Source organism: Rhinolophus ferrumequinum, chromosome 15 (assembly GCF_004115265.2).
Source record: "Rhinolophus ferrumequinum isolate MPI-CBG mRhiFer1 chromosome 15, mRhiFer1_v1.p, whole genome shotgun sequence".
NCBI lineage: Eukaryota > Metazoa > Chordata > Mammalia > Chiroptera > Rhinolophidae > Rhinolophus > Rhinolophus ferrumequinum.
Genome location: NC_046298.1, coordinates 32211882 through 32233343, shown reverse-complemented (window position 1 = coordinate 32233343; position 21462 = coordinate 32211882). Strand labels below are relative to the sequence as shown.

At 41.5% G+C, this 21462-nt stretch overlaps 2 protein-coding genes across 2 annotated transcripts in view; one reads left to right on the top strand and one right to left on the bottom strand.

Annotated features, from left to right (window-relative positions):
- ZCCHC14 (zinc finger CCHC-type containing 14) overlaps positions 1–7369 on the top strand; it is a 61369-nt gene extending 54000 nt beyond the window's left edge. The window contains exon 13 of the mRNA XM_033127037.1: positions 1013–7369. Coding sequence (XP_032982928.1) covers positions 1013–1068 — 56 coding nt within the window. The 3' untranslated portion in view covers positions 1069–7369. The remainder of the gene's footprint in view (positions 1–1012) is intronic.
- Positions 6421–16508, bottom strand: MAP1LC3B (microtubule associated protein 1 light chain 3 beta). Its single transcript, XM_033127038.1, has 4 exons — positions 16351–16508; positions 11804–11859; positions 8844–8950; positions 6421–8209 (listed from the first exon to the last, which is right to left on the bottom strand). Exons 1-4 carry the CDS (start codon positions 16388–16390, stop codon positions 8035–8037), a joined length of 378 nt encoding a protein of 125 aa, XP_032982929.1. The 5' UTR covers positions 16391–16508; the 3' UTR covers positions 6421–8034.
- Between the last annotated feature and the right edge of the window lie 4954 nt (positions 16509–21462).

The window sequence follows — 21462 nt, the reverse complement described above, 5'->3', positions numbered from 1 at the left end:
AGAAGGAGGGCTGGTTTGATTCTGAGACTGTTTTCGTGATGTCAGCCTGTTCCTCATTCTAGAACATGACGAACTGGCCATGGAGAGGGGCGATTGGCCCCTGGCTCCTTGGGCCGGTGCTTCTTGCAGTGTGACTGGGGAGCAAGTCTGGGTGCTTTAGTGACACCCCCCAACCTTTAATGACAGCCTAGGGCATATCACAGGAGTTGAAAAGCTGCAGATGGAACTCAGTGCTCTCCCCCTGCAGGGTGGCCGTGGCTGCTGGTGTGCGTGCGTGGGTGCATGATGTCATCCTCACTGCGCTGTCATCTTCCGTCCCCCCCTTCCTTCCACTTGTTCTTTTTTGTCTCCTTTAGTCCAATTCAAGTGTATGTCTGATGTATGTATTACAACAGGTTTGTTCTTGCTATTGGTTTCGGAAAGATGATTAAACTGGGCATTGGGAAAATTGGGCCCAGCTCCGTGACTACTCACTGCGCAGCCTTGAAAAGTCCCTTGATCTCTGTAGACTAGAGGGTTGCTCCAGACCTGGGATTCCCAGACCTGCCCGTGCATCTTAGTCACCTGGAGAGCTTGAAAGACAAGCCACTCGGACTCAGTAGGTGTGGTGGCAGGTGGAGGCGACTGGGTGGCCCCCCATCCGTACAGGTGATGCTGCATCTCCTGAAGCAGCGAGCACAGAGCCTGTGTGGGACTCCTGTGCCAGGGAAGGGTGCGCACCCTGGACAGCCCACCAGTTGGGGTCCCAGCGAGAGAGCTAAAGAATAAAGGAATGGCTTGGTAACTTAACTCTTCAGTCATTCACCCCTTGTCTGACTTTATAAGCTAGTGAACTAAAATAGCCTCCGGTTTTGGGGGTGGGGGAGGGGTTGGCAGTGGTTAGAACAGGTGTTCTTAAGTTTCCAGCACCTGAATCTTGACCAGTGACTCTGGAAATAACTTTGGACAGATCGGTTTTTTGTGGTAATTCTACAGTGATTCAAATTTGATCTTTTTTTTTCCCTCTCTCTAGGTACTTTTAGGTTGAAATATGCCCCTCCAGCAGAGAGTCTGGACTCCACAGACTGATATTTTTCTCTGGCAACAGAACACTATTAAGCCATGGAGACATAAGGAAAACTAAATACAAAACTGAGAAGTCTAGTTGCTGTTGAGCTTAATATTTTTAATCCAAAGGTGCTTTACTTTACTAGACTGGATAGAAAAACCTAGCATAGGAGTGCATCAAACTCAAGTTTTATTGCCAAAATTCTAGATTGGAGCTTGATGTCAGGACTTGCCTAGTGGGTATCTCCACAGCGGGTGAAATTGGCCACCTCCACCCGTGGCTGCAATGCGGAGACCTCCCGTCCCCAGAAGAGCATTGCTGTAATTGGTCCTCCTAGGCTCACACGTAATTCCAGGGCAGCTACGCGAGATCGGAATCGAGAACTGAAGGTTGGAGTTCTCCAAGTGGAGTTCCACCAGTCGGACTCTTGACACCCCTGGGTGAGGGAAAATGTCACCTTTGTTTTTGTTTTGTTTTGTTTTGTTCTGTTCTGTTCCTAAAGTGGTTAGGCACTAATTTCTGGGCTTTTTAAGGATTGCACTACAGAAGAATGTAAACTGATGTCAATCTCTGCAGTTCTGGGAGACAAACTCCCTGAGACCAGTCAGTGCAAGACACTCAGAGAATCTGTTTCTAAAGAGTTGGCACCAGCAGGCTCCATGACTTAGTCCACAACAGAGATTTTAGTATTTACTTCCCTCCGTAAAACACTTGTAGCAGTTTCAGGTTTTCAATTTTTTTCTGCACATAAAACTAAACTACATTATTAAATAGAAGTAGTTACTCACAACAACTTAATTTCTAAGGGTCCAAGTCCCAGAGAATCCCTAGTTGTCGGAATGTTGAGAATATCTTCCTTCCCGGCCCTTCCATAGCTTTGAGCCCTGTCACCTTCCACCAGGTAGGAGCTCTTGCAGAGACCGTGACAGCACGGCCTTTGTGAGTTGGCTCTGATGGAAATTACCCATCCTTAGCAAAGTTTGTGGTTTTTTGTTCTCTTGGTTTTTTTTAAATCTCACACAGACTTCCCAAGGACCCTAAGGCTTATGCTAACGATTCATACTTGAGATGCACATTTCAACAATAATACAGTCCACTTTTTGAGCAAAAGATTTGAAATTTCTCCTGTCAACTTCTTTTGCTGTGTATTAATACTTAGTTATATTAAAAATTACCTGGAAAACTACAATAGAAAGTGGTTAAGACTCTGAAAGAGACCACACCAACAGGACAGAACTACAGGATTTGCAGAAGTCCAGTTTTATCAAGGTGGGAAATAGAGTCCTCTCCACGCAGCTCTCAATTTCACCCCAGTGCAATGAGAGCTTTTTGGTTTGAAATTTAGGGACTTAAATCCTCAAGGCTAAAGGGAATTTTCTGCTCAAATACTATTATTTTAAATGCTACAAATACTATTATTTTAAATGCTAAAGCCTTCAGTATTAAAATATTCATTGGTAAGGCCTTGCCCAGGGATTTTCCAGTTGAGTATTTATTTAAGAAAAGAAAATCACAATATTCAGATCATTCTTCAGATGGGACAATCAGCCTCAGGCAAAATTGGTGTAAATCAAAAGAATACCTTAGAATTTGAGGCATGGTGATGTGAGACTTCAAATTTTGACATCAGTTTCCTGGCTTTATGGAAACTGAAGCAGAAAGTTGTTACATTTTTTTAGGAAAGGCTTTTAGTAGAGTTTTTAGAGTTTTATTTTAGTAGAGTTTTATTTCTATGCAATGCAGAATTGGCAGACTCTGTATTCTTATCTCTCTTCCTGGTACACAGACAGTATTATATACAGTTTTTAAGAAACAGTTATGCTTACAACAGCTTTTTGGGGGGAATGTTACATTGATCTCTTAAATATAAACACTACAAAAATGTCAAAATAATGGGAACTGACACATCTTTGCCTTAAAGAGTACTAGACTGGGACTTGTCACACTATGTTAAAGGAAGACTTAAGAGTGTTCATTGATGTTTACGATTTTAATATTTCTGAAGGCCGTTACAGTGGCCTAGATATGTGCTGGAAGCCAAACTTTTAAATTTTTTGGTTTTTTAAACAAAGAAATATTTTAAATAAATCCTATTTCAACACAGTGAAATTGTTGAAAACTGTCTCATAACAAAAGAAAAAAGTCATATTTAGGTTTTTTGTTTTAATGGTCAGTATTGGGGAATGAAAGTGTCTGCTGTTACCCTTATAACTATTTTGATAAATATTAGAGGTTAGTATTAAATACAACAAAAAATTAAAACAGAAACTTCAGTTTGAAATACGACATTCAAATTGAGGTAAATACGTTTAGACATTGCGTGGCTGTGTTCCCGTCATCAAAGGTCTTAGAAAAATTCCCGGTTTCTGTGAAAGTGCATGTGTGGTGTGACATCTCCAATGAGGTCACTCCAAGTTGAGAATTGTAAAACATGAATCTGAGCTACACAGGACACAGAGCTGCCAATCCATGAGCTCTCTTCCCAAGTGAACTGCATACTCGGACTTGGGAATGTTTGCTGGCAGTATGATCTCGGATGAATTTCTCTCCGAAAGCAACCAAAGTCAGTAAGCCTAAAGAGCATTTTGCATTTCCTCAGAAGACGTCCTCATCAGTTAGAAACACAAATCAGACTGACCCCTTCAACTACTTAGTCGTTTTCCTGAAATCATGGGCTGTGGCAACCAGGTAGGTGTGGCACCAGCCACTTTGTTCTGTGTAGTCTGTCATATATTCAAGTTTCTAACCCCATGCTCTTATCTCCAAGAATGGGGAAAGTAGAATGTACAGATGGAAGTAGAATATAATGTTGGGATGAAACAATTATTTAATCTTTTTTTTTTTTTTTTTAAGCAAAACACTCAATTTTCTACCTTATTTTCTAATTTTTATTTCATGGTTATACTGAAAATTGGAAAGTGTTTAAACGTTAAAATTCCTAATTGCTAAAGAGCACTGAGGAAAAGGGAGCTTAGCACTTCTAATAAAAACAAATTTTATTTTTTTGAAAGCAGATATGTGATTGGGTATTTAAAAAACCAGCATCATCTATAATCTCCAAAAGATTACAGGAGTCAGCTTGTTAATATAGTAGTTAGTAGACTGAGTATTTTAATTCACTATTTAGAATTCTATAGGTCCTTTATCGCAAGACGTCAACATAGTTAATTTACACTACACGTTATGTATGGAGGCGCAGTAGTAGTGGTAGTAACTTCACCTAACGTCACACCGCTGTGACGTGTTTCCTGTTTGAGCACAGGCTGACCGAGGCTTGCACTCGCCCACTCATTCCGGTGTTTGCAGTGAGCACTCACTGAAGGAACTGGGTTGCACCCTCCTCACTGCCTATCATTTTGTCACTCTTCCTGCTTCTGTGGTGGTTTATTTGATGCCTTGCTACTTTTCCATACTGGTAACTGATGGCGTTACATGTATAAGTCTTAAAGGTTGTAAGGGAAACTGTGTCCCTGCTCAGCTCGACCACCCGTCCCAGAGGATGGGCCTGTGGAACCTGATCGTGTCGGCCATCCTTTCCAAAGTGCAGATGACTCCCAAAGAATGAGTCAGGTGACATTTAAAGCCGTGGGTTCTGAGAGGCTCAATTGAAAAGTCCCAAGGTTCTAGAGGAAAGTGAGTATCTTTCATCCACATTCGCAAAACTACATACTGTGCTGGTTGAGGCCAAAGGTCAATGTTACTACACTGTTGAGGGAGGGGCGCGCCTTTGTCGGTGGGTCCTCAGTCCCGGGTATTGTAACAAGCCCCTCACATGCATAAGTTCTTACATGCACAACGACACAGGCTTTGGTACTGAAACTGAAGACCTTGTATACTCAAGAATCTTCACAGCTTCTATTGGACATATTTTCTTTTTAGGAATGAAGGAAAATTCTCCCATTTTTGAGCCATTCTTTTATGTCAATTCTACAAAATTGCATGTAACTTTATAAATATTTTTAAAAGATATAGTTTTGTAAATATTTAATATTCTGCTAATTTGATTTTGAATTGTAAATGTCAAGTATTCTGTTTTTGGGGTTTTTATGTTTTATTATACTTTGTTAAAAAGGAAAAATTGTACATTTTTAGAATGTTTTTATGAGTAAATTTAATGTACTGAAAATAAAAATTAAAAAAAAAAAGCCGTGTTTCATTTTATTAGGTCGTCTCAAAATATGAAGCACACATCTTTTCAAAAAAACCCACAATTCTTGATCTTCAAACTAGGGAGTCAATCCTTTCTGCTTTCTTCCCAGCTTTACAAAAGGGATACTTGTCCTTAAATCCATTTTCTATCGTGTTTTTTCCAGGTTTTTAAAAAGTGTCCCTGGTATGAAGAGAAACGTGAATTCTTGATTTGGGGATTTAAAGATATTCCAGCTGTAGGTTCCATGTACGATCAAGGTTGGTGTTAACAGGTCTAAGCATCTTTTGAACGTTTCCAAATGCGTGGTGAATGTGTTGTCATCTAAAGCTCCGTCCTCTCTGGATTTGGGAGGGTGGCAGTCTAATGAGCATGCCTCAACCCCACTGTTAACAGCCAGGCACCAGAGGGAGGGTCCTGGTGCCTTACCCCCATAGGGGTCCCCAAGATACGGTCTTTTCAGGCCTGTAGTTAACCAGAGGAAAACACACACACACACATGGTTCTAGGTATGGTCAGGGCCCATCGGATAAATGACATCAGGAGACACAGCTGGCAACCCGACAAGGAGGGCCTTTTTGGTTACATCCAGGGCTACGGTTGTCTCAAGAGAACCATACAGGCCAGGCCTCTGAAGATAGGGAACGTGCACATCTGCTGAAAAAGAAACTCAGGGAAGCAGAGCATTTCCTCAGCTTGCTCCCTATATTCTTTCAGAAATGTTTCAGTGCCTACTTCAATTTGAGTTGGGTCCAGAGTTTTCCGAATGAGGAACACTGGCCACTATGCGGCTCGTGTGTGTACTGTTGTCTTTACCTGTGAGGCAGCTCCAGTCACCTGACTAGGTACCATAAGCCACATAGTGTTTTCTTGGCCCCACAAGACATGTACATTTGTGTTTTACTTTGGTGTTCATTTAGAGATTTTCAAATGTTTATTCCTACAAAATACCTAGGTCCCACATCCATCCTCACATTCTGTGGCTTGTCTGTAAGTTCTCAAGAGAAGTTTCATAAGGACAAGACCAGGTGGCCAGACCTTGACCAATGTGAGGAAGGCAGCAAAGACCTTCAGAGGTGGGTGTCCCTCCACCCGGCTGCTCCCCCAGCAAAGGGAAACCAGCCGGAATGCTCCTTGTTAGGAAGGATGTTACTTGGCTTTGGGTAGTACAGACAGTATGCAGAATTGCAAGTCTCAAATACTGATCCATTAAATTGAGCGTTGATGAGTTTTCAGTTGTGCCTTTATTCACCTTAGTTCATTAAAAATGTACTTGTTTTAAAGATCCTATATAGAATGACGACCCACTAATGTGGGTATGTCACCCCCTCAGCATGGTATTTTTGTTTTTTTAAAAAGCAGAATCTCTTATAGGAATCTTATTGATCACACAGTAGTTACAAGTGTCAGATATAATGACGTATACAATCTAAACAAGACAGGCTGATTAAGAATGTACATAATGTAAAAATATACATATTAAAAGTTCGGCATGTGGACAGATGCATGCAGCGGGAGGAGTGGGTGATGGGAGGTTGGTGGTCGAGGGCCCCCTTTGCCCTCCATTACAGTAAATAACTTCCACTAACCGATAACAGGTGTCCCCACACATCTAATGTACAAGGGCAAATCATGAGCTGCTACATGTAGTCCAAAGTGGTCTGTGATCTTCATGAAAGTGGTCTGTGATACCTTCATGAAACTAGTAACTAGTGAACCCCATGCAGGTAGTAAGAAGCACTGGTTATTTGTTCTAGTTAGACTGGGGAAATGTTGAACTTGTGACATACCTGTGAAGAGAATATGTCTCCTTTTACTATGTTTTCTTTACAACTGACATGCACTTAACGTGGGGGGATTTCGATGGTGGTTTGACCTACCAGTGATAATTGAAATACTCTGAAAATAAATGTGGTTAACTTTTTAATAATGTATTTTAGCTACATACTTAAAACATGGATCACCTATAGCTTTAAGCCAAAAGGTAGAGGAAGTCCATCTGAATTTTAATGCTCTTAGTTTCAGGATTCTGTAGTTTCTACTGTCCTAAAGAATGAAACTGATACAACTGTTTAGTTACCAAAGCAGGCACTAGTTTGTGCTCTTAGATCAGAGAATATCCAAAACAGAAGAAATGTCACTCTTTTTTTCTTTGGACCTTTTGAGATACCAAAATTATAAATTTTTCAAGGTTCCTGTTGAGCAGTGGTGTTTTTCTTTGTGTTTCTATCTAGAGAACAAACCAAATAAAAACTTCCTCATGCTGCAAGAGCGTTGACTTGGGGTATACTTAGAAATCAGGAAACTTCAACAGCAGTTCAGTTTTCTCATACAGCCCCACTTACCCTGCTTTTTGCCAACTATTATGGCAAATGCATTTTGGGGGTGGAGGAGGCTATGCTTGATCCTCTTATGGAAATTTCCCTAGTTGAGTAGAAATCCTCTATAAAAAGTTGGCAGGTTCTGTAAACCTAGAGAAGAGACTTAAAATCTCTGAATGCTCAAATTGCAAGTTCCTATTGGGGAAGGAGCATAAAATAACTTGAAGGTCTATTTTATTGGTAACTTAGAATGCAAAGTATTTTATTTTTAAACTTCTAAATTTGAAAACAAGACAGCCTAGGTTAAATAATAATAAGTTTTCCAAAGCTGAATGTGCTCATTTGGAGCTCATTTTTCTGCTTGAAGTACAAAAACAACTTTCTAAAACTCCTAGGCAGGAACACTACTGTTTTGATGATCTGTGATTAGATGAACTGATCGATCTCGGTTGGTAACATCCCTTTTTTCCCCTTGGTAAGGGTTTAAAAATTTTTAGAACAGATGCATTTTTCTAGTCTTACACCGACAATTTCATTCCAAAGGTCTCCTGAGAGGCATATACCATATACAGGAATCCGTCTTCATCCTTCTCACTTTCGTACACTTCCGAAATGGGCGTGGAAACGCTCACCATGCTGTGTCCATTCACTAACAGGAAGAAGGCTTGATTAGCGTTGAGCTGTAAGCGCCTTCTATTGAAAGAAAACAATGTGAAGAAATATTGATGACATCAACAAGCAGAGAGCATGTATAAAAATACAACCCACCCTGATCAGTTTAAAAGTATGAAGATTTTGTAAATACTGCTTCTGGCAAAATAAAGTGCATAAATTACTGATGATAACTAATATTTCTTCCCACAAAGCACGGGACATTTTCTATGATTATATTCATGATCAATATTAGTGATAATCCTTGATAACTTATTCTTACTACCTCCCTGAAGCCAGTTTTAAACTAGTATGATGTGCAAGAGCCATTAACGTCTAATGTGAGAAAAAAGCAGTTTAAAATACAGTTTACAAACTAAGATCTACGCTGGTGCAACTGACTACCTTTCTACCAAGTTTACATTCTTTTTTTTTTTTTTTTAAGTTTGCTATACGAAACATAACTTTTCTGATTAATGGACAACATCTACACTGGATGTTATGATGAAAGAATCAGAAGAGACATGAGATCAAGCAGGTAAGATATACAAAAAAGCTCAGAAATGAAACATCCTATAGTTTTATTAAGCTTGCATCGATTTTAACCAGAACTAAAGGTTTATCTGTAAGTCTGATCATGAGAAGTTCCCAAAGGAAAAAAAAAGTGATTAAATACCTAATTATCTTGATGAGTTCACTCATGTTGACATGATCAGGTACAAGAAACTTGGTTTTATCCAGGACAGGAAGCTGCTTCTCACCCTTGTATCGTTCTATTATCACCTAGAAAAGCCAGAAAAGTGATTTTAAAATAGCCATAACAATGAAAAACAGATAAAATACTTCCTAGGTTATAAGTGGCACGTGCCAAAATGAGGTTTAAAATAGCACATTTGTTAGTTTCCTCATACCTCTCCTGTGAAGAGTGATCATTTATTAGCTTTGACTTTATCCCTTACAAAATATACACAAAAGACAAAGTGGCTGCCTCCAGGGAGGTGAGCAGGGTGGAGAAAGAAACAAGTATGTATTTTTTTGTAACTTGGAACCATGAAAATACACTTTGTAGTCAGAAAAAGACCCTAAAAGAACAAAAGCTGGGCAGCAGCTTAAAATGTAATGATCTCAGTCTCTATATCAATCCTAATACCACTATTTAATGTGACATGGCAGGAACCTTCATCAAAGTGTAAGACTTTAATTATGGAATGGACTTAATGTCTTTTTATACTAGCCATGTTTCTCTATTTGACATGAAACAAATCCTAAGTAAATATTTGACAAGTGGAGACCACGATTAGCTGGTTCTGGAGACAAATATGATACAGAAAGACTTGAAGATTCTTCTGTTTTGATAAAATATTCTTGCTATTTCTTTAACGAGTTTTAAAGTCAAGAACTTTGAACTATGCAGACAACAAAAACAGTTCCACATCATGAATGGAAATCTATTAGCTCCTTGCCATACTTCCTTTCTGTAGAGAAAAAATGTTTTGTATTCTAGTTTTAAGTCACCGTAAAAGCTCTGCCCATAGACTGGTGGCTGCCTTTGAGCCTCGTTAAATCATCTATTTACTGAGCACCAGACATCCTTCTCCGTGTACAGCAACTCTCCCGTCACAACGAGAAGATGAGGGGTAGGAATGGAAACTCTTTACATGATGTTTCTTTAGAAGAGGGAAATATGTATCTGGATGGGACCTACATGAGGTTCTAGGTAAGGCCAAGTCAGGCTGTCATCACCTTCCTTGTTAAAAATGGAACACAAGGAGGTATCAGTGGGTCGACGACACTTGCCTGGGTTTAAGTGGTAGCAGAAATCAGAGGCAATACAGAAATCGTAGATTCTTGGCCCAGGAGGAGGCAGAAGTAGTCAGAGTGAGAAGAAAACTAAAGACCTTAGAACCTTTCCGTTAAAGGAGCACAACACGGCAGACTAGAAAGTGCAGGATCAGATGGCCTCGGATACCTGTTCCCAGTTACTGAGTGTGGTCTGCTTTGTGGGGGGCCGTTCTCTACTGCTGCTCCTCACTATGCGGCAGTGATCTCCATGCAAATACAATCACCTATAAATGGCTGCTTTACTTTTCATTTTTCCTTTAATTCTTCTAATTTGGGAGAGAAGATGTGTAAGTCATGGAACGAGGCATTTGGCTAGATCTGAAAAGTACCTTCTCGAACGTTTCACTTAGATGGTAGGGCTATGGACAGGAGCGAAGGCAAAAAAGCCATTGGGGGAAGGAGACCAGATGGCCAGGGAGCTGCCTGTGCCTTATCAGCCAGTCAGTCCGTCCATTTGTCCATCCGTCCATCCTATTCTCAATATGTGAATGCCTGTGGCAGTCTTCTTCTCAAACTTGTTCAGGGTGTCACAAGCACATACGTGGAAGTACAAATGTGTGATTTCTGCAAAAAACCGGAAACTACTAGCAGAAAAGGTTTCTTAACGTACATAAGTCATATTCACATTTCGAAAGGAGGCTGTGGAACATATCCTGGCAGACTGTTGGGCTATTTGTTTCCAATGGCTAGCACCTATTAGCAAAGAGACAGCAGGTCCTCTAAAGTGAAGAAAAACCTTAAAATTAAGGAAATTCCCCAGAAAGTTGACACCAAGCCATATGTTGACCCTAAGTGCAAGGACAGATTGTGAAATTTCAAACCAGTCCAAGGAAAACAGAGAATATGTCTTTTACTGTAGAATCCTAGTTGTGAAAATGCTGAGCAGACCCGTCTCACTGTTTTCTGTGCAGCTTACAGCCCTAACCCATGGATCTTTTCTCTCCTTTCCCCTCACTTCAGTATGACACGACCAGTCAGAAAGCCAAACATGTAAGCTTCCACAGAATTGAGCAGTGGAGTCTCCTTATAAGTGGTCTGTAGAATTCGTAGGAGGTAACAACCATGTACCCAGAATTGTGCAAATCTTTCCAACAATCACATGGGATGGGATTCTCTTCCCATTTTACAGATGAGGATGTGAAAGCTCCTCTTCGAATTTTAGTAACTAGACCAAGATCACTTAGTAACCTTGAACGTAGGGCCTGAATTTGGCCTCCGCCCCAAATCAAAAGTTCCTTTTGACCATCTCTCTCTAGACTTAGTGCCTCAGCAGAAACTATTTAAGGTCCACCACCAAAGGATTCCAGGCAGAGGACACTGTTGGCAGAACACAGCAACAACCATCTGAGGCCTGCTCCATCTCCTGCAAAGAAGCCAAATGTAAGAGACTCTGGGCATCAAAAGGCAGGCAGCCTGGAAAGTCCTGAGAGCCACTCATTTTCCCACAGCAGTAGTCTGTGCTTTCTTTAGAAGAGGGTGGATATTTTCTTCCACTGATAAAATACTAACAGTTCTAACCCTTCTATCCCTGCCCCCACACATAAATGCATTTGATTTCTTTGGTAACATTAAAGTAGCAAACTCAAACTCAGGAGATAGGATACGATTAAAAAACTAGATCAAGATGTGGCAATTCTAGGTCATGAAACTGACACGTAATTTCATGTCTGAAGAATCCTGTAGAAACCCCTGTCAGGTAGCTGCACACAGCAGCACTGCATTACAGTTGTACTTAAGCCGTGCTCTGTTCTTCGTATGTTAACCACGGAAACCCAGGTACCGAAGATTACCTACCGGGATTTTGGTTGGATGCTGCTCTCGGATAAGTCGGACATCTTCCACTCTTTGTTCTGCAATGAAAGGAAAAGACATAGGCATTGTTAAGGGCCCAAATGCAGCTTCTTCCCTCCATTTTTGCTGGTGACTTCCATATCTGAATTCACCTTTCCTTAGCTGTAGCAGAACAAAGCAGTAAACACATCTTTCCCAGAACTGAGAGAAACCAAGCACTAACACATCAAATTTGGCAAAGGTTGGTATGTAAGGCCAAAGGCAATTATATGGAAACCAACATGCAATTACATGGCTCCATCAGGTGGTATGACATAAGACCAGGGATACAGAATTCCTAGTTTCAAGGGCTTGGGAACCCAAGTTTGTAGTCATATGTAATCAGCAGATTAACTGCATGGCATTACCAATGTCCTCCAAGGACTCCTACTGCCCATCAACTTTTGTGAATTTTCTACAGTGTAAGTTGGTATAGAAGTCCATTATAAACCATAGGTTCTTCAATGCAATTTTCTCTTATTACTTACAGCTGTTTAATGATATAGTGCTTAAAAGAAACTGCCCAAGAAAAAGGTATACGGAAAAAAGAATACCCTATTTGAGTTTTAACTAGTTTTGCTCAGTGCCCAAAACAAAAGTTTAAAAGACAAAGTCTACTGTTTATATATTTTTTCAACAGTTGTACTAGGTAATCTGGGGAATACAGGGGGAAAAAAAGCCAAGTCCAATTCTCAATAAGGTGACACTATAATTGGAGGGACATGTCATATATAAAAGAATACATGAACATATATGATTAAGATGACGTTAATTAAAATCTTCCAAAAAATTAACAAAATCCCCTTGATTTACTATGATAGGATTCACTGTCATGGTGTTTGCAAATAACTGATCAATGTCATGAACTTCCTGAGAAAGTGCTTATACTGGTGGCTCCAGAAAAACATGCCATGACCTATATAAATACGGATTTATTCTAACATCATTGCCAATTTAGTTTGGATTTTTTTAAAAAAAACAACATTTTATTTCTTCATAAAAGTATTGAAATAATTTCTATATTCAAATATGAACATGTAAGTTCTATTTCTATTTTCCCATCCAACATTTCTAAATCAGCTTCTAAGATAAATTACTAAATAGAAACATATTTACTATAGACAAAGATGATTGCAAACTCATAGATTTCTACCAGTGCACATTTCTATTCAATACATGTGGATAAAGATAAATTTAGCTATTGTTAATAGTAAACTTAACCTAGCGGTTTTCATCTGTGATACTGTGATTTACAAGAAATATGTATTTGGTCCTCAGAGAGCTCCCAAAACCCTTGGAATTTCCTAAGTTATATGAATTATAAAGATGTCATTATTCATAACAAGATGTCATTATTCATAACAAGCCCCTTTCAATGACACCTGAGTTTATGTTAATGAAGTGATTTGGGGAAAGCATCAAAGGGTGGGGGCTGGTTGCCAGGGGAACCAACCCCTAGAGGGTTGGAACTTTCAGCCCCTGACCACCAGAGAGGAGAGGGGCTGGAGGCTGAATTACAACCATGGCCGGTGCTCTCATTAGTCACAGCTATGTAGTGAAGCTGCCATACACACCCAAAGGACAGAGTTTGAGAGCTTCCAGGTGGCACACACCAAACATGGAGACAGAAGCTCCTGTGCTTGGGACTCTTCAAAACCTCACCCTATGTATATCTAGGCCTGTTCATTTGTATCCTTTTAATATCCCTTGTAATTATCCAATAACCTAGTAAGTAAACGGTTTTCCTGAGTTCTGTGAGCCACTTTAGCAATTCAATCAAACAGGAGTGGGTTGTGAGAACATGATTTATAGCCAGTCAGAAGCATAGGTAACAACCTACAATTGCAATTAGTGGTTGAAGTGGTAGAGGGGGAGGGGCACTTCTGTGGGACCGACCCCTTAACCTGTTGGATCGGAGGCTATGACCAAGTAGACAGTGTTAGAACTGAATTAAATTGTAGGACACCCAGGTGAACTGCTCGATGAGTGGAAAATCCACGTCTGGTGTCAGAAGTGAAGCAGTGTTTAGTAGAGTACTGTGAGTGGAGGAGGCATTAGGAGAAGGCGTTTTTCCTTTACATCATCCTTTGAACCCTTCTCTATTTCTGAGGATGTCAACTCCTATGTATTCTGGAGCAACACATAAACTTCCCCCAAAGCATGCAGACCCTTTCATTATTAATGGAGGAGCTTCAGACCTAAGTCTACCACTGAATCTCAGCAAACAGTGTCTGGGAAACGGATCTGTTATTAAATAAACAGGGCAACCCCAGAAGAAAATGGAGTGAAAGTATTACATTTGAGAAGACTAAACCCAAAATTGTTTGCTCAAACACAACTTTTTGAAGTTCATTATCTTTTTCAAAACATCTACAAGAAGACACTATGCTGCCTGAACTCAAGTGTTGATCTACTTCCTGTAATTGGAAATGATGGCTACCTACTGGAGGATGGAAGAATTCATGTCAAAAGGTTAAAAGTACAAGTCCATGCTCTGCCACTAGGTGGACCATGATCTTCACCTCTCTGGACTCCACCCAGTTTCCTCCGCTACAAAAGGAAGGGGTTGTTTTCCATAGGCCCTAAGATCCATTTATTTCAACCCTCTCAATCCTGGTAGAAGATATCAGCAGAGCTATATTCAATTCTAAATTGAATCTAAACTCACTTGGAAAGAGGAAGAACTGCTCAAGCTAACCGGGACTGGTCTATAAAGAGGTTCTCACCAAAGAATTGATTTCCCTCATTCAGTGCTGCCAATCTTTGAAAACTGCAAATCTTTGAAAACTGTCAGTGCTGTTACCATGATCAGGAGCAACTGAAAGGCAGTAGCCATTAAAAGATATTTGATACTTTTCTGCAAAATGACTATTACAGCGATCCTTACAGGGGGGAGGGGATAAAAGTGAGCTAAGGGGAAGGCCTAAATGCAATCTATATGAGATATGCTAATGGGGGGGGAAATGGAGCATTCCTGCCTGTTTACCCCCAGGGCCACAGGTTCCAGGTGAATTCCTTCTAATTCATTAGAACATATGTTCTCAAAATAACAAATATACTTTAAGCCAAGGAAGAGAACTCTAGTTTTGGTCATAAGAAAATGGGCATCTTTCCCGCAGAAATGTCCCCAGTTAACTTTCAAATGCCAGACTCAGTGAGGGCAGAAGCCAGACACAGCAAATCTGCTTCAAATGCTGCTTTCAGGGTTGCCTAAAAGCTAAACAACATTAAGAGTTGACTAAGATCACTAAAGAGAACATTTCTAACAAAAAAGGATGTCTAAGTCTTGTTCACCAACAAACGCGCAAGAGGCTGTTTGCAAAGATACGCTCTGCAGGCCAATGTGAATTTTACTTACTGAAGAGTCTCAGGCACAAGAAACCCCAATCCTTCGCAAGAATGAGATCTAAAAAGCCATATCCCAGCTCAAATGAATCCTCACTTCTTTCTAGACTCCAGGAAACGAGACAAAAGTGTCACTACGTGAAGATCACAGAGATTACCACAGGAAAAACTATGTGCCCTGGAAGGAACCTGGTACTTCCTACCCTACCTGTACTCCCAGCGCTTCTATAAACAAGTCCTACAAACACACGTTCACAGAGGCCACGTTGTTACTGCAGAATCTGCTTGCTTCAGAGGAGCACCAATCACTGCCTCCTCCTCATTATTGTGGAGGAGTAAATATTGTGATAATGTTACTTTCAGTTTCCACCAAATGCCAATAAAGCTAAATCGGGTTTCTCGTCTAAAGTGGGAGCGAACTGATTTACTGCTGGTGTGAAAGTTAAGAATGTACTCGCCAGCCAAGAGGAAGAGCCACCCACCCCAGCTCTCCTGCTACAAACAGGATCAAGATGTCCCCTCCCTGCCGGTCTACGCTGCTCGGTGCAGGGAGGTAGAAACTGTGTGGATTCAGGGGCTCACTCTTGCTCTCAACTGAGGCACCGACGTTTCTGAAGGGCCCCGGTGCGACCAGGACGACTTACCTGGAGATGATTCACTTGCATCCCAGAGCCACCACTTCAAAGGACCTGTCACAGCCCGGCGTCCGGACCAGCCTCCCCACGAGTCCGACACTTCTTACGTGGGTCTGCGCTTTTGGGAGGGACAGTCACCCCCCACCCCAGACTGGAGGGCTGACGAGGGGCCAAAGGTGATTCAGCACCTCCGCGCGATCGAACGCGACCTCGCGGAACCAGGTGTGAGCGACCCAGGCCCTGTTTTCGGCCTCCCGCTGCCCCGGGCCCTTCCCGAAAACCCGCGGCCCGTCAGTCGTCCGCTTAGGTCCTCAGCTCCGCGGTCCCTCGGACCCCGAGCCCTCAGGCTGAGCCCTCGGCCTCTCAGCCCCCGAGCCTCAGCGCTCAGCTCTCGGGCCCGGCCCCTCAGCCCTGCGACCCGTCAAACTTCAGCCGGGCCCGGCGCCTGGGCCCCGCCGCCCCAGCCCCTCAGTCCTCCTGGGCCCGGCCACCACCACCCGCATCAGCCCTGGCCCCGCCGGCGGCACCCACCGAAGGTGCGGCGCTGCTTAAAGGTTTTCTCCGACGGCATGGCGCGGGAGGCTGGGCCGCGAGGCGGAGGGTCCCGGCTTCTTCAGGAGGCGGCGGCTACGGATCCGACCGTGGCGACAGCGACTTCCCTTGTGTCTCCTCAGCCCGCAGCCGCGTCAAGTGATCGGCGCACCGCCCCAGGAGGCGGGGCCAAGGGCGGACCGACGCCGCCGCCATAGCGTGCGTGGCGGAAGCGGGCCCCCACGCAGAGCCGGAGGCGGGGTTTGGGCAGAGGCGCGTGCGCAGCAGGGAACACACCGTGCGCATGCACGCGCGGCCGGGGCGGGCGCCCCAGTTGACTGTCTGGGATGGGGATGTTTCAGTGCGGCCTGCGGTAAGGAGCGCGAGCCGGGGCACCGGGCAGTCTCCGCTGCCCCTCGTCCCCGCGGAGACGCCTGGGTGCGACCCCCAGGGTCCCTGCCGCGTGGTGCCGTCCCGCGAAGCCAGCTGCGCTGCGTTTAACGCACTAGTTTCCAGCGCCCTGTGCTCGTGGCCCGTAATATTTCTACCTGAAAATAGTGGTTTTGTGCGCCTATCTCACGAGTATCACCGATCTAGGAGCTGCTTTTTGTTTTCGTTGGCTTTCCAGATCAAGCACATTGAATTTTTTTTTTTTTTAAACTAGGGAAAGAACTGCGACTCCGTTGTGTCAGGGTATGTTTAATAGGATGTATCCTTGGAGAAAGTTTAAGGATAATTGTTTCTGTCTTCAGGACTTCATAGTGGGTGAATTCCTCTTTCGACACGATGCTACAGATTAGGTGACTTCTGGATGGCACCTCGAGCTTTGATGATTTATGTGTTACCTGCACATGACTAGTGGGCCTGCCCAACTTCATTGGTCTGCTGGTTTCCTTTAGGGAGAATTTTCCAGTCTCTCAAATACTGAATCTTATTCATATTCATACCCCTTATTCTTTTAACCACTAACTAGCTGAGCAACCTTGAAGAAGTAACCATTTTTCTGAGTCTCAGACTCATCTGTAAAAGGACAATAATATTTTAGAACTCCAAGTGTTTTGTGAGGAGCAAATGAAAGTGGCCTGGAGAATCTAGATCACTATGCAGTTATCAGTTCAGCTATTGCCCATCTCGGTGTCTGAACATACATTTGTATGAAGAGCACTTGATTGTTTGGCTGTTTTTCCTCTTTGATATCTAATAGTTTGAAAGATTTCCAGGCTTTTTTCCCTTTTGAGTTTGTAAAAGCCTTTCTTGTATGCCTGTTTGATAGAGTAATTGAATTGTGCTAATATACATTATTATATAAACATACAAAACGTTTTAACACATTTCTCAAAGCAGTTTTAATAACAGCGGGGATTTCTTTTTTTATAGAGAAGCAAGTATGTTGTAGATACTTGTATAATTATTCCCCACCACCAAAACAATGTTAGTTGTAGATTTTAATTCTGCCATTGTTCACAAAAGAACAGTGCATTTGTGCATGCTCTTTTTGTCCCAGGTTTTTTTTTCCTGTCACAGTTCTTTACATTGAAAATCTGATAGTATACAGTTAATAAAGAAGAGCACTTAGACATTCTATCTGGTTTCCAAAGTTTCAAAAAAAGGTTTTAAACTCCAAGTGCTTTGTACTTGGTTGTTTTGTACTTACTCTCTGAAAATTGAAAAAAAAAAAAATCCCGTAAGTGCTTATTATGTACCTAGCTTCTGCCAAACACAAAATGATCAGGTCTGAAGGCAAGAGAGTGGATTATGTTGCTTGCTTTTCTGGGTTTTTATGATATTAAGCATTGGCTAGTGAGCTGTCTTGGCTTAAGTGCTACTTTGTAAGAAATGGACGTTTCCTTCTCTTGCTGGAAAACTGTTCCAAATGCAAGAAGAGGGGAAAAAAATCAATTATCTGGCATATGGAGGTTGGGGGAGGGGAAGGAGAGTGTCATATTTTCCTGGTCCCGTAGGCATCTATAAACCTTTACCAAATTACCCCCGCCCTTGGGTTCACTGCCATAGCCTCAAGGGATTAGCCTCAAGGGCTGTGCTAGTGACAGAACAAGGTTATTCTTTGTGATTTTCAAGTACTGAAGTCCACATTTACAGTGGCTGTTAGAGTCCTACCCCTAGCCTTGAATTCCTACTTGATTCTAAAACAACATATCCCTACATGTTTCTCAGAAAATCATCCAATACAGTTGGTGTATAAAGGTGTATCGTAAGCATAATCTCCATTTAAGACTAGCAAATTCAAATAAATAATATAAAAATTATATTTAAAATGTATTACTTTACATTCATATACAAATACACATAAATTAAGAAGTAACTTCATTTAACTTTTGAAAGCAAGTGTGCTTGAGTGGATGTGAAATTTTTCATGTGCCCCTAGATTGCAACTTAATAGAAGTTTGATGTAGTGAACAATATTTAGAGTAGTAAATTAATATTATTCAGGAGTTACTTTAAGCTAGTTAATATAAGCATAGTATGATTTACTTTTAGATGAGTAACATAAATATTATTTTCTTGAAATAATTCATATAAAATAGGAAAGCAAGAACACACCTTTTGTTTTAATTTAGTGTTTTCTCTAGGAATCTCATGATGCTTTTGAACTATCAAATAATCATTCTAGAAAGCCAAGCAGTGTCAGTTTTAAATAACTGTCATCCTATGTTTTCATAACGTGAAAAGACCATAAATGACCATACTCGTGGGGGAAATAATGTAACTGCTAAAAATTGAATGATGCCCCAGCATTAGTGATGTAACATAGCTGTAAATCATGCTGTCTAGCTACTTCTAAGAATCTGTTAAATGGGGCATGAAACATGAACCTGCAGTCCAGAACACATTAGTGTTATTTTTGCCACACTCAACATGGAGGGCAAGCCACACTGAGAATTAGTTCATCTCCTCAGGCGAGCCTGGCCTGTCCCACCTCGCCTCTTTCTAATTGGAAGAACTATTCCACCCTCGAGGTTGTCTGGGCTACTATTGGCCACTTGTCCAATCAGTTGTGTGTCATCTTTTTGCTCTTTAGAACAAGTAAATAAACAAGTATTGCTCAAGAGGAGTGCAGGAGCTATTCTCAGAAAGGATTCAGTCAGGAGGATTTTTTAGTTGACATGCAATAGATGTAGCCTGTGGGAGTGTCTTCCCTGGTTCCCCTGAGGTTTTGCCAAGAGAGGCACACGGTGTTGCGTTGGAGTGTTCCTCTCCCGGTGAAGCTCTGCCTCTGCGCTACAACTTCAGAAATCAACAAACTAGTGCATAAATCACGGATATAACCTAACATTATTTAAGTGAGTGAATAACATCTAATGGAACTGGCTGGCATTCCACAGTGTTTGTTTGTTTGTTTAATTTTAAACAAATTTCAAAGGATTGCTGCCAGCTTTTGCCCATATCCAGGATTGTTAAGGGATGCAATTGTTCAGACTTCTCGTTTTAAATCATAAACCTCTTGTTTAGCCTTTTATTATTTTCCCTTTTTTCCATTCACCTTGACTGTTTCTGCTGAGCAGTGGGTGAGATGCCACTTTTCACATCTGGATTCTGAGAACCAGCGTGGGTAAAGTTAACACAGTTTGCTTAAGTCCAAGAAACAGTACTTCAGTGACTTTCAAGGCAACCAATTGAAAAATGCCCTGCCCTGTATTCTGCTTATTTCCTTAGATGTTATCAGTCCTTACTAACAAAGAGTTCATTATTGTAGTCTCATAGTGTTAAAACAGATGATCTCTTCTGTCTAGTTTTTCCTCATTTTCGCATGAATGCACCCTCCTTAGTGTCCTTTGTAAATGATACAGTTCTGTATAAGGAATTGTAAATTTGTTCAAGGACATATAAAGCTTTCAGGGTTCAACATGCCATCGTTCTCAGTTATATGCAGTCTTTCCCTTTTGGTTCCTTTCCACCGAGATAGATCACCCAAGCTCTCACAGCCATCCTTTTCTTTCTCTTCGGATGGTCTGCACTAATTCAATTCTTCAACATTTTGGCGAGTTATTGTACACAGCCTTCCTGCTGTCAAGAATATGTGGATCTATCTTTTAACTGTATAGTTGCATAATTCAAATTATGAACAAAGAATAGTTTAACCATTTTTCTAAAGATGTAAATTTAACCAAATTATTTTGTACATTTTAATATACTCTAAGCTCCTCTAGGAGAAAATTATATTTTAGTAATAAGGTCTAGGAGGGAGTAGATAGATTTTTAAAAATAACTGACCAAAATGTAACAGTGGCATGGATCATGCTTTAGAATCTATGGAACACAGAACATAGCACTTAGGCTAGTCAGGTATTCTGTAAATATTTATTAGTTGATGCATTTCTGCCTGCTGAGATGCTTCCTAGCTTGGATGGTGACGGTGGTAACCCACCAGTCTTCCTAAATCTGTTTGGTTTACATTCCTCCTTGTTTCTCCTTTTAGTCGGTTTATTTGTTTGTTTTTTTCATTCAACAAACATTTAGCCAGTAAACATTCATTGATTACATGAAGTGTTAGCATATGTATCATGTGACGGGGTTACATCTAGTAAAGCTGGTGCCAAAGGAAGCCACGTGTTTACAATAAAACAATATGATGGTGCTGTAATAAAGGGGCCCCTTCCTAGAAGGGGGTGCCATTTGAGGACATGGAGGAAAGGGGCTGGTTTTGATGGCACGGAGTGGGGCGATGGGGCTTCCTGGCAGAGGCGATGGCTTGAGCAAAGTGACAGACATGGTTGACGAGGCATGGTGAGTTTTGGCTAAGGAATTTGATGGCTCCCATTGAAAGATGTGTGTGGGGAAGGAGAGGAGGCCAGGCTAGGAGGTTAGGACCAGATTGTGAGCTACTTTGATGGGCTAAGGAGTCCATGGGGACATTAAGGACTTTTAATAGGGAAGTGATGGGATGAGTCTGCTTTTGTTTATGTTACTACAGAGGGTGCCAAAAAAATGTACATATATTTTAAGAAAGGAAAACTGTATGAAAATTGTAATACTCAATATATACCGAAATCAGAAGATGAATACAAGTCACGTTTGATTTCTGCAATTATAGGATGTGCTCAAAGTGGTTCCCATCAGCGTCCAGACACTTCTGATGACGGCATAGTGCTT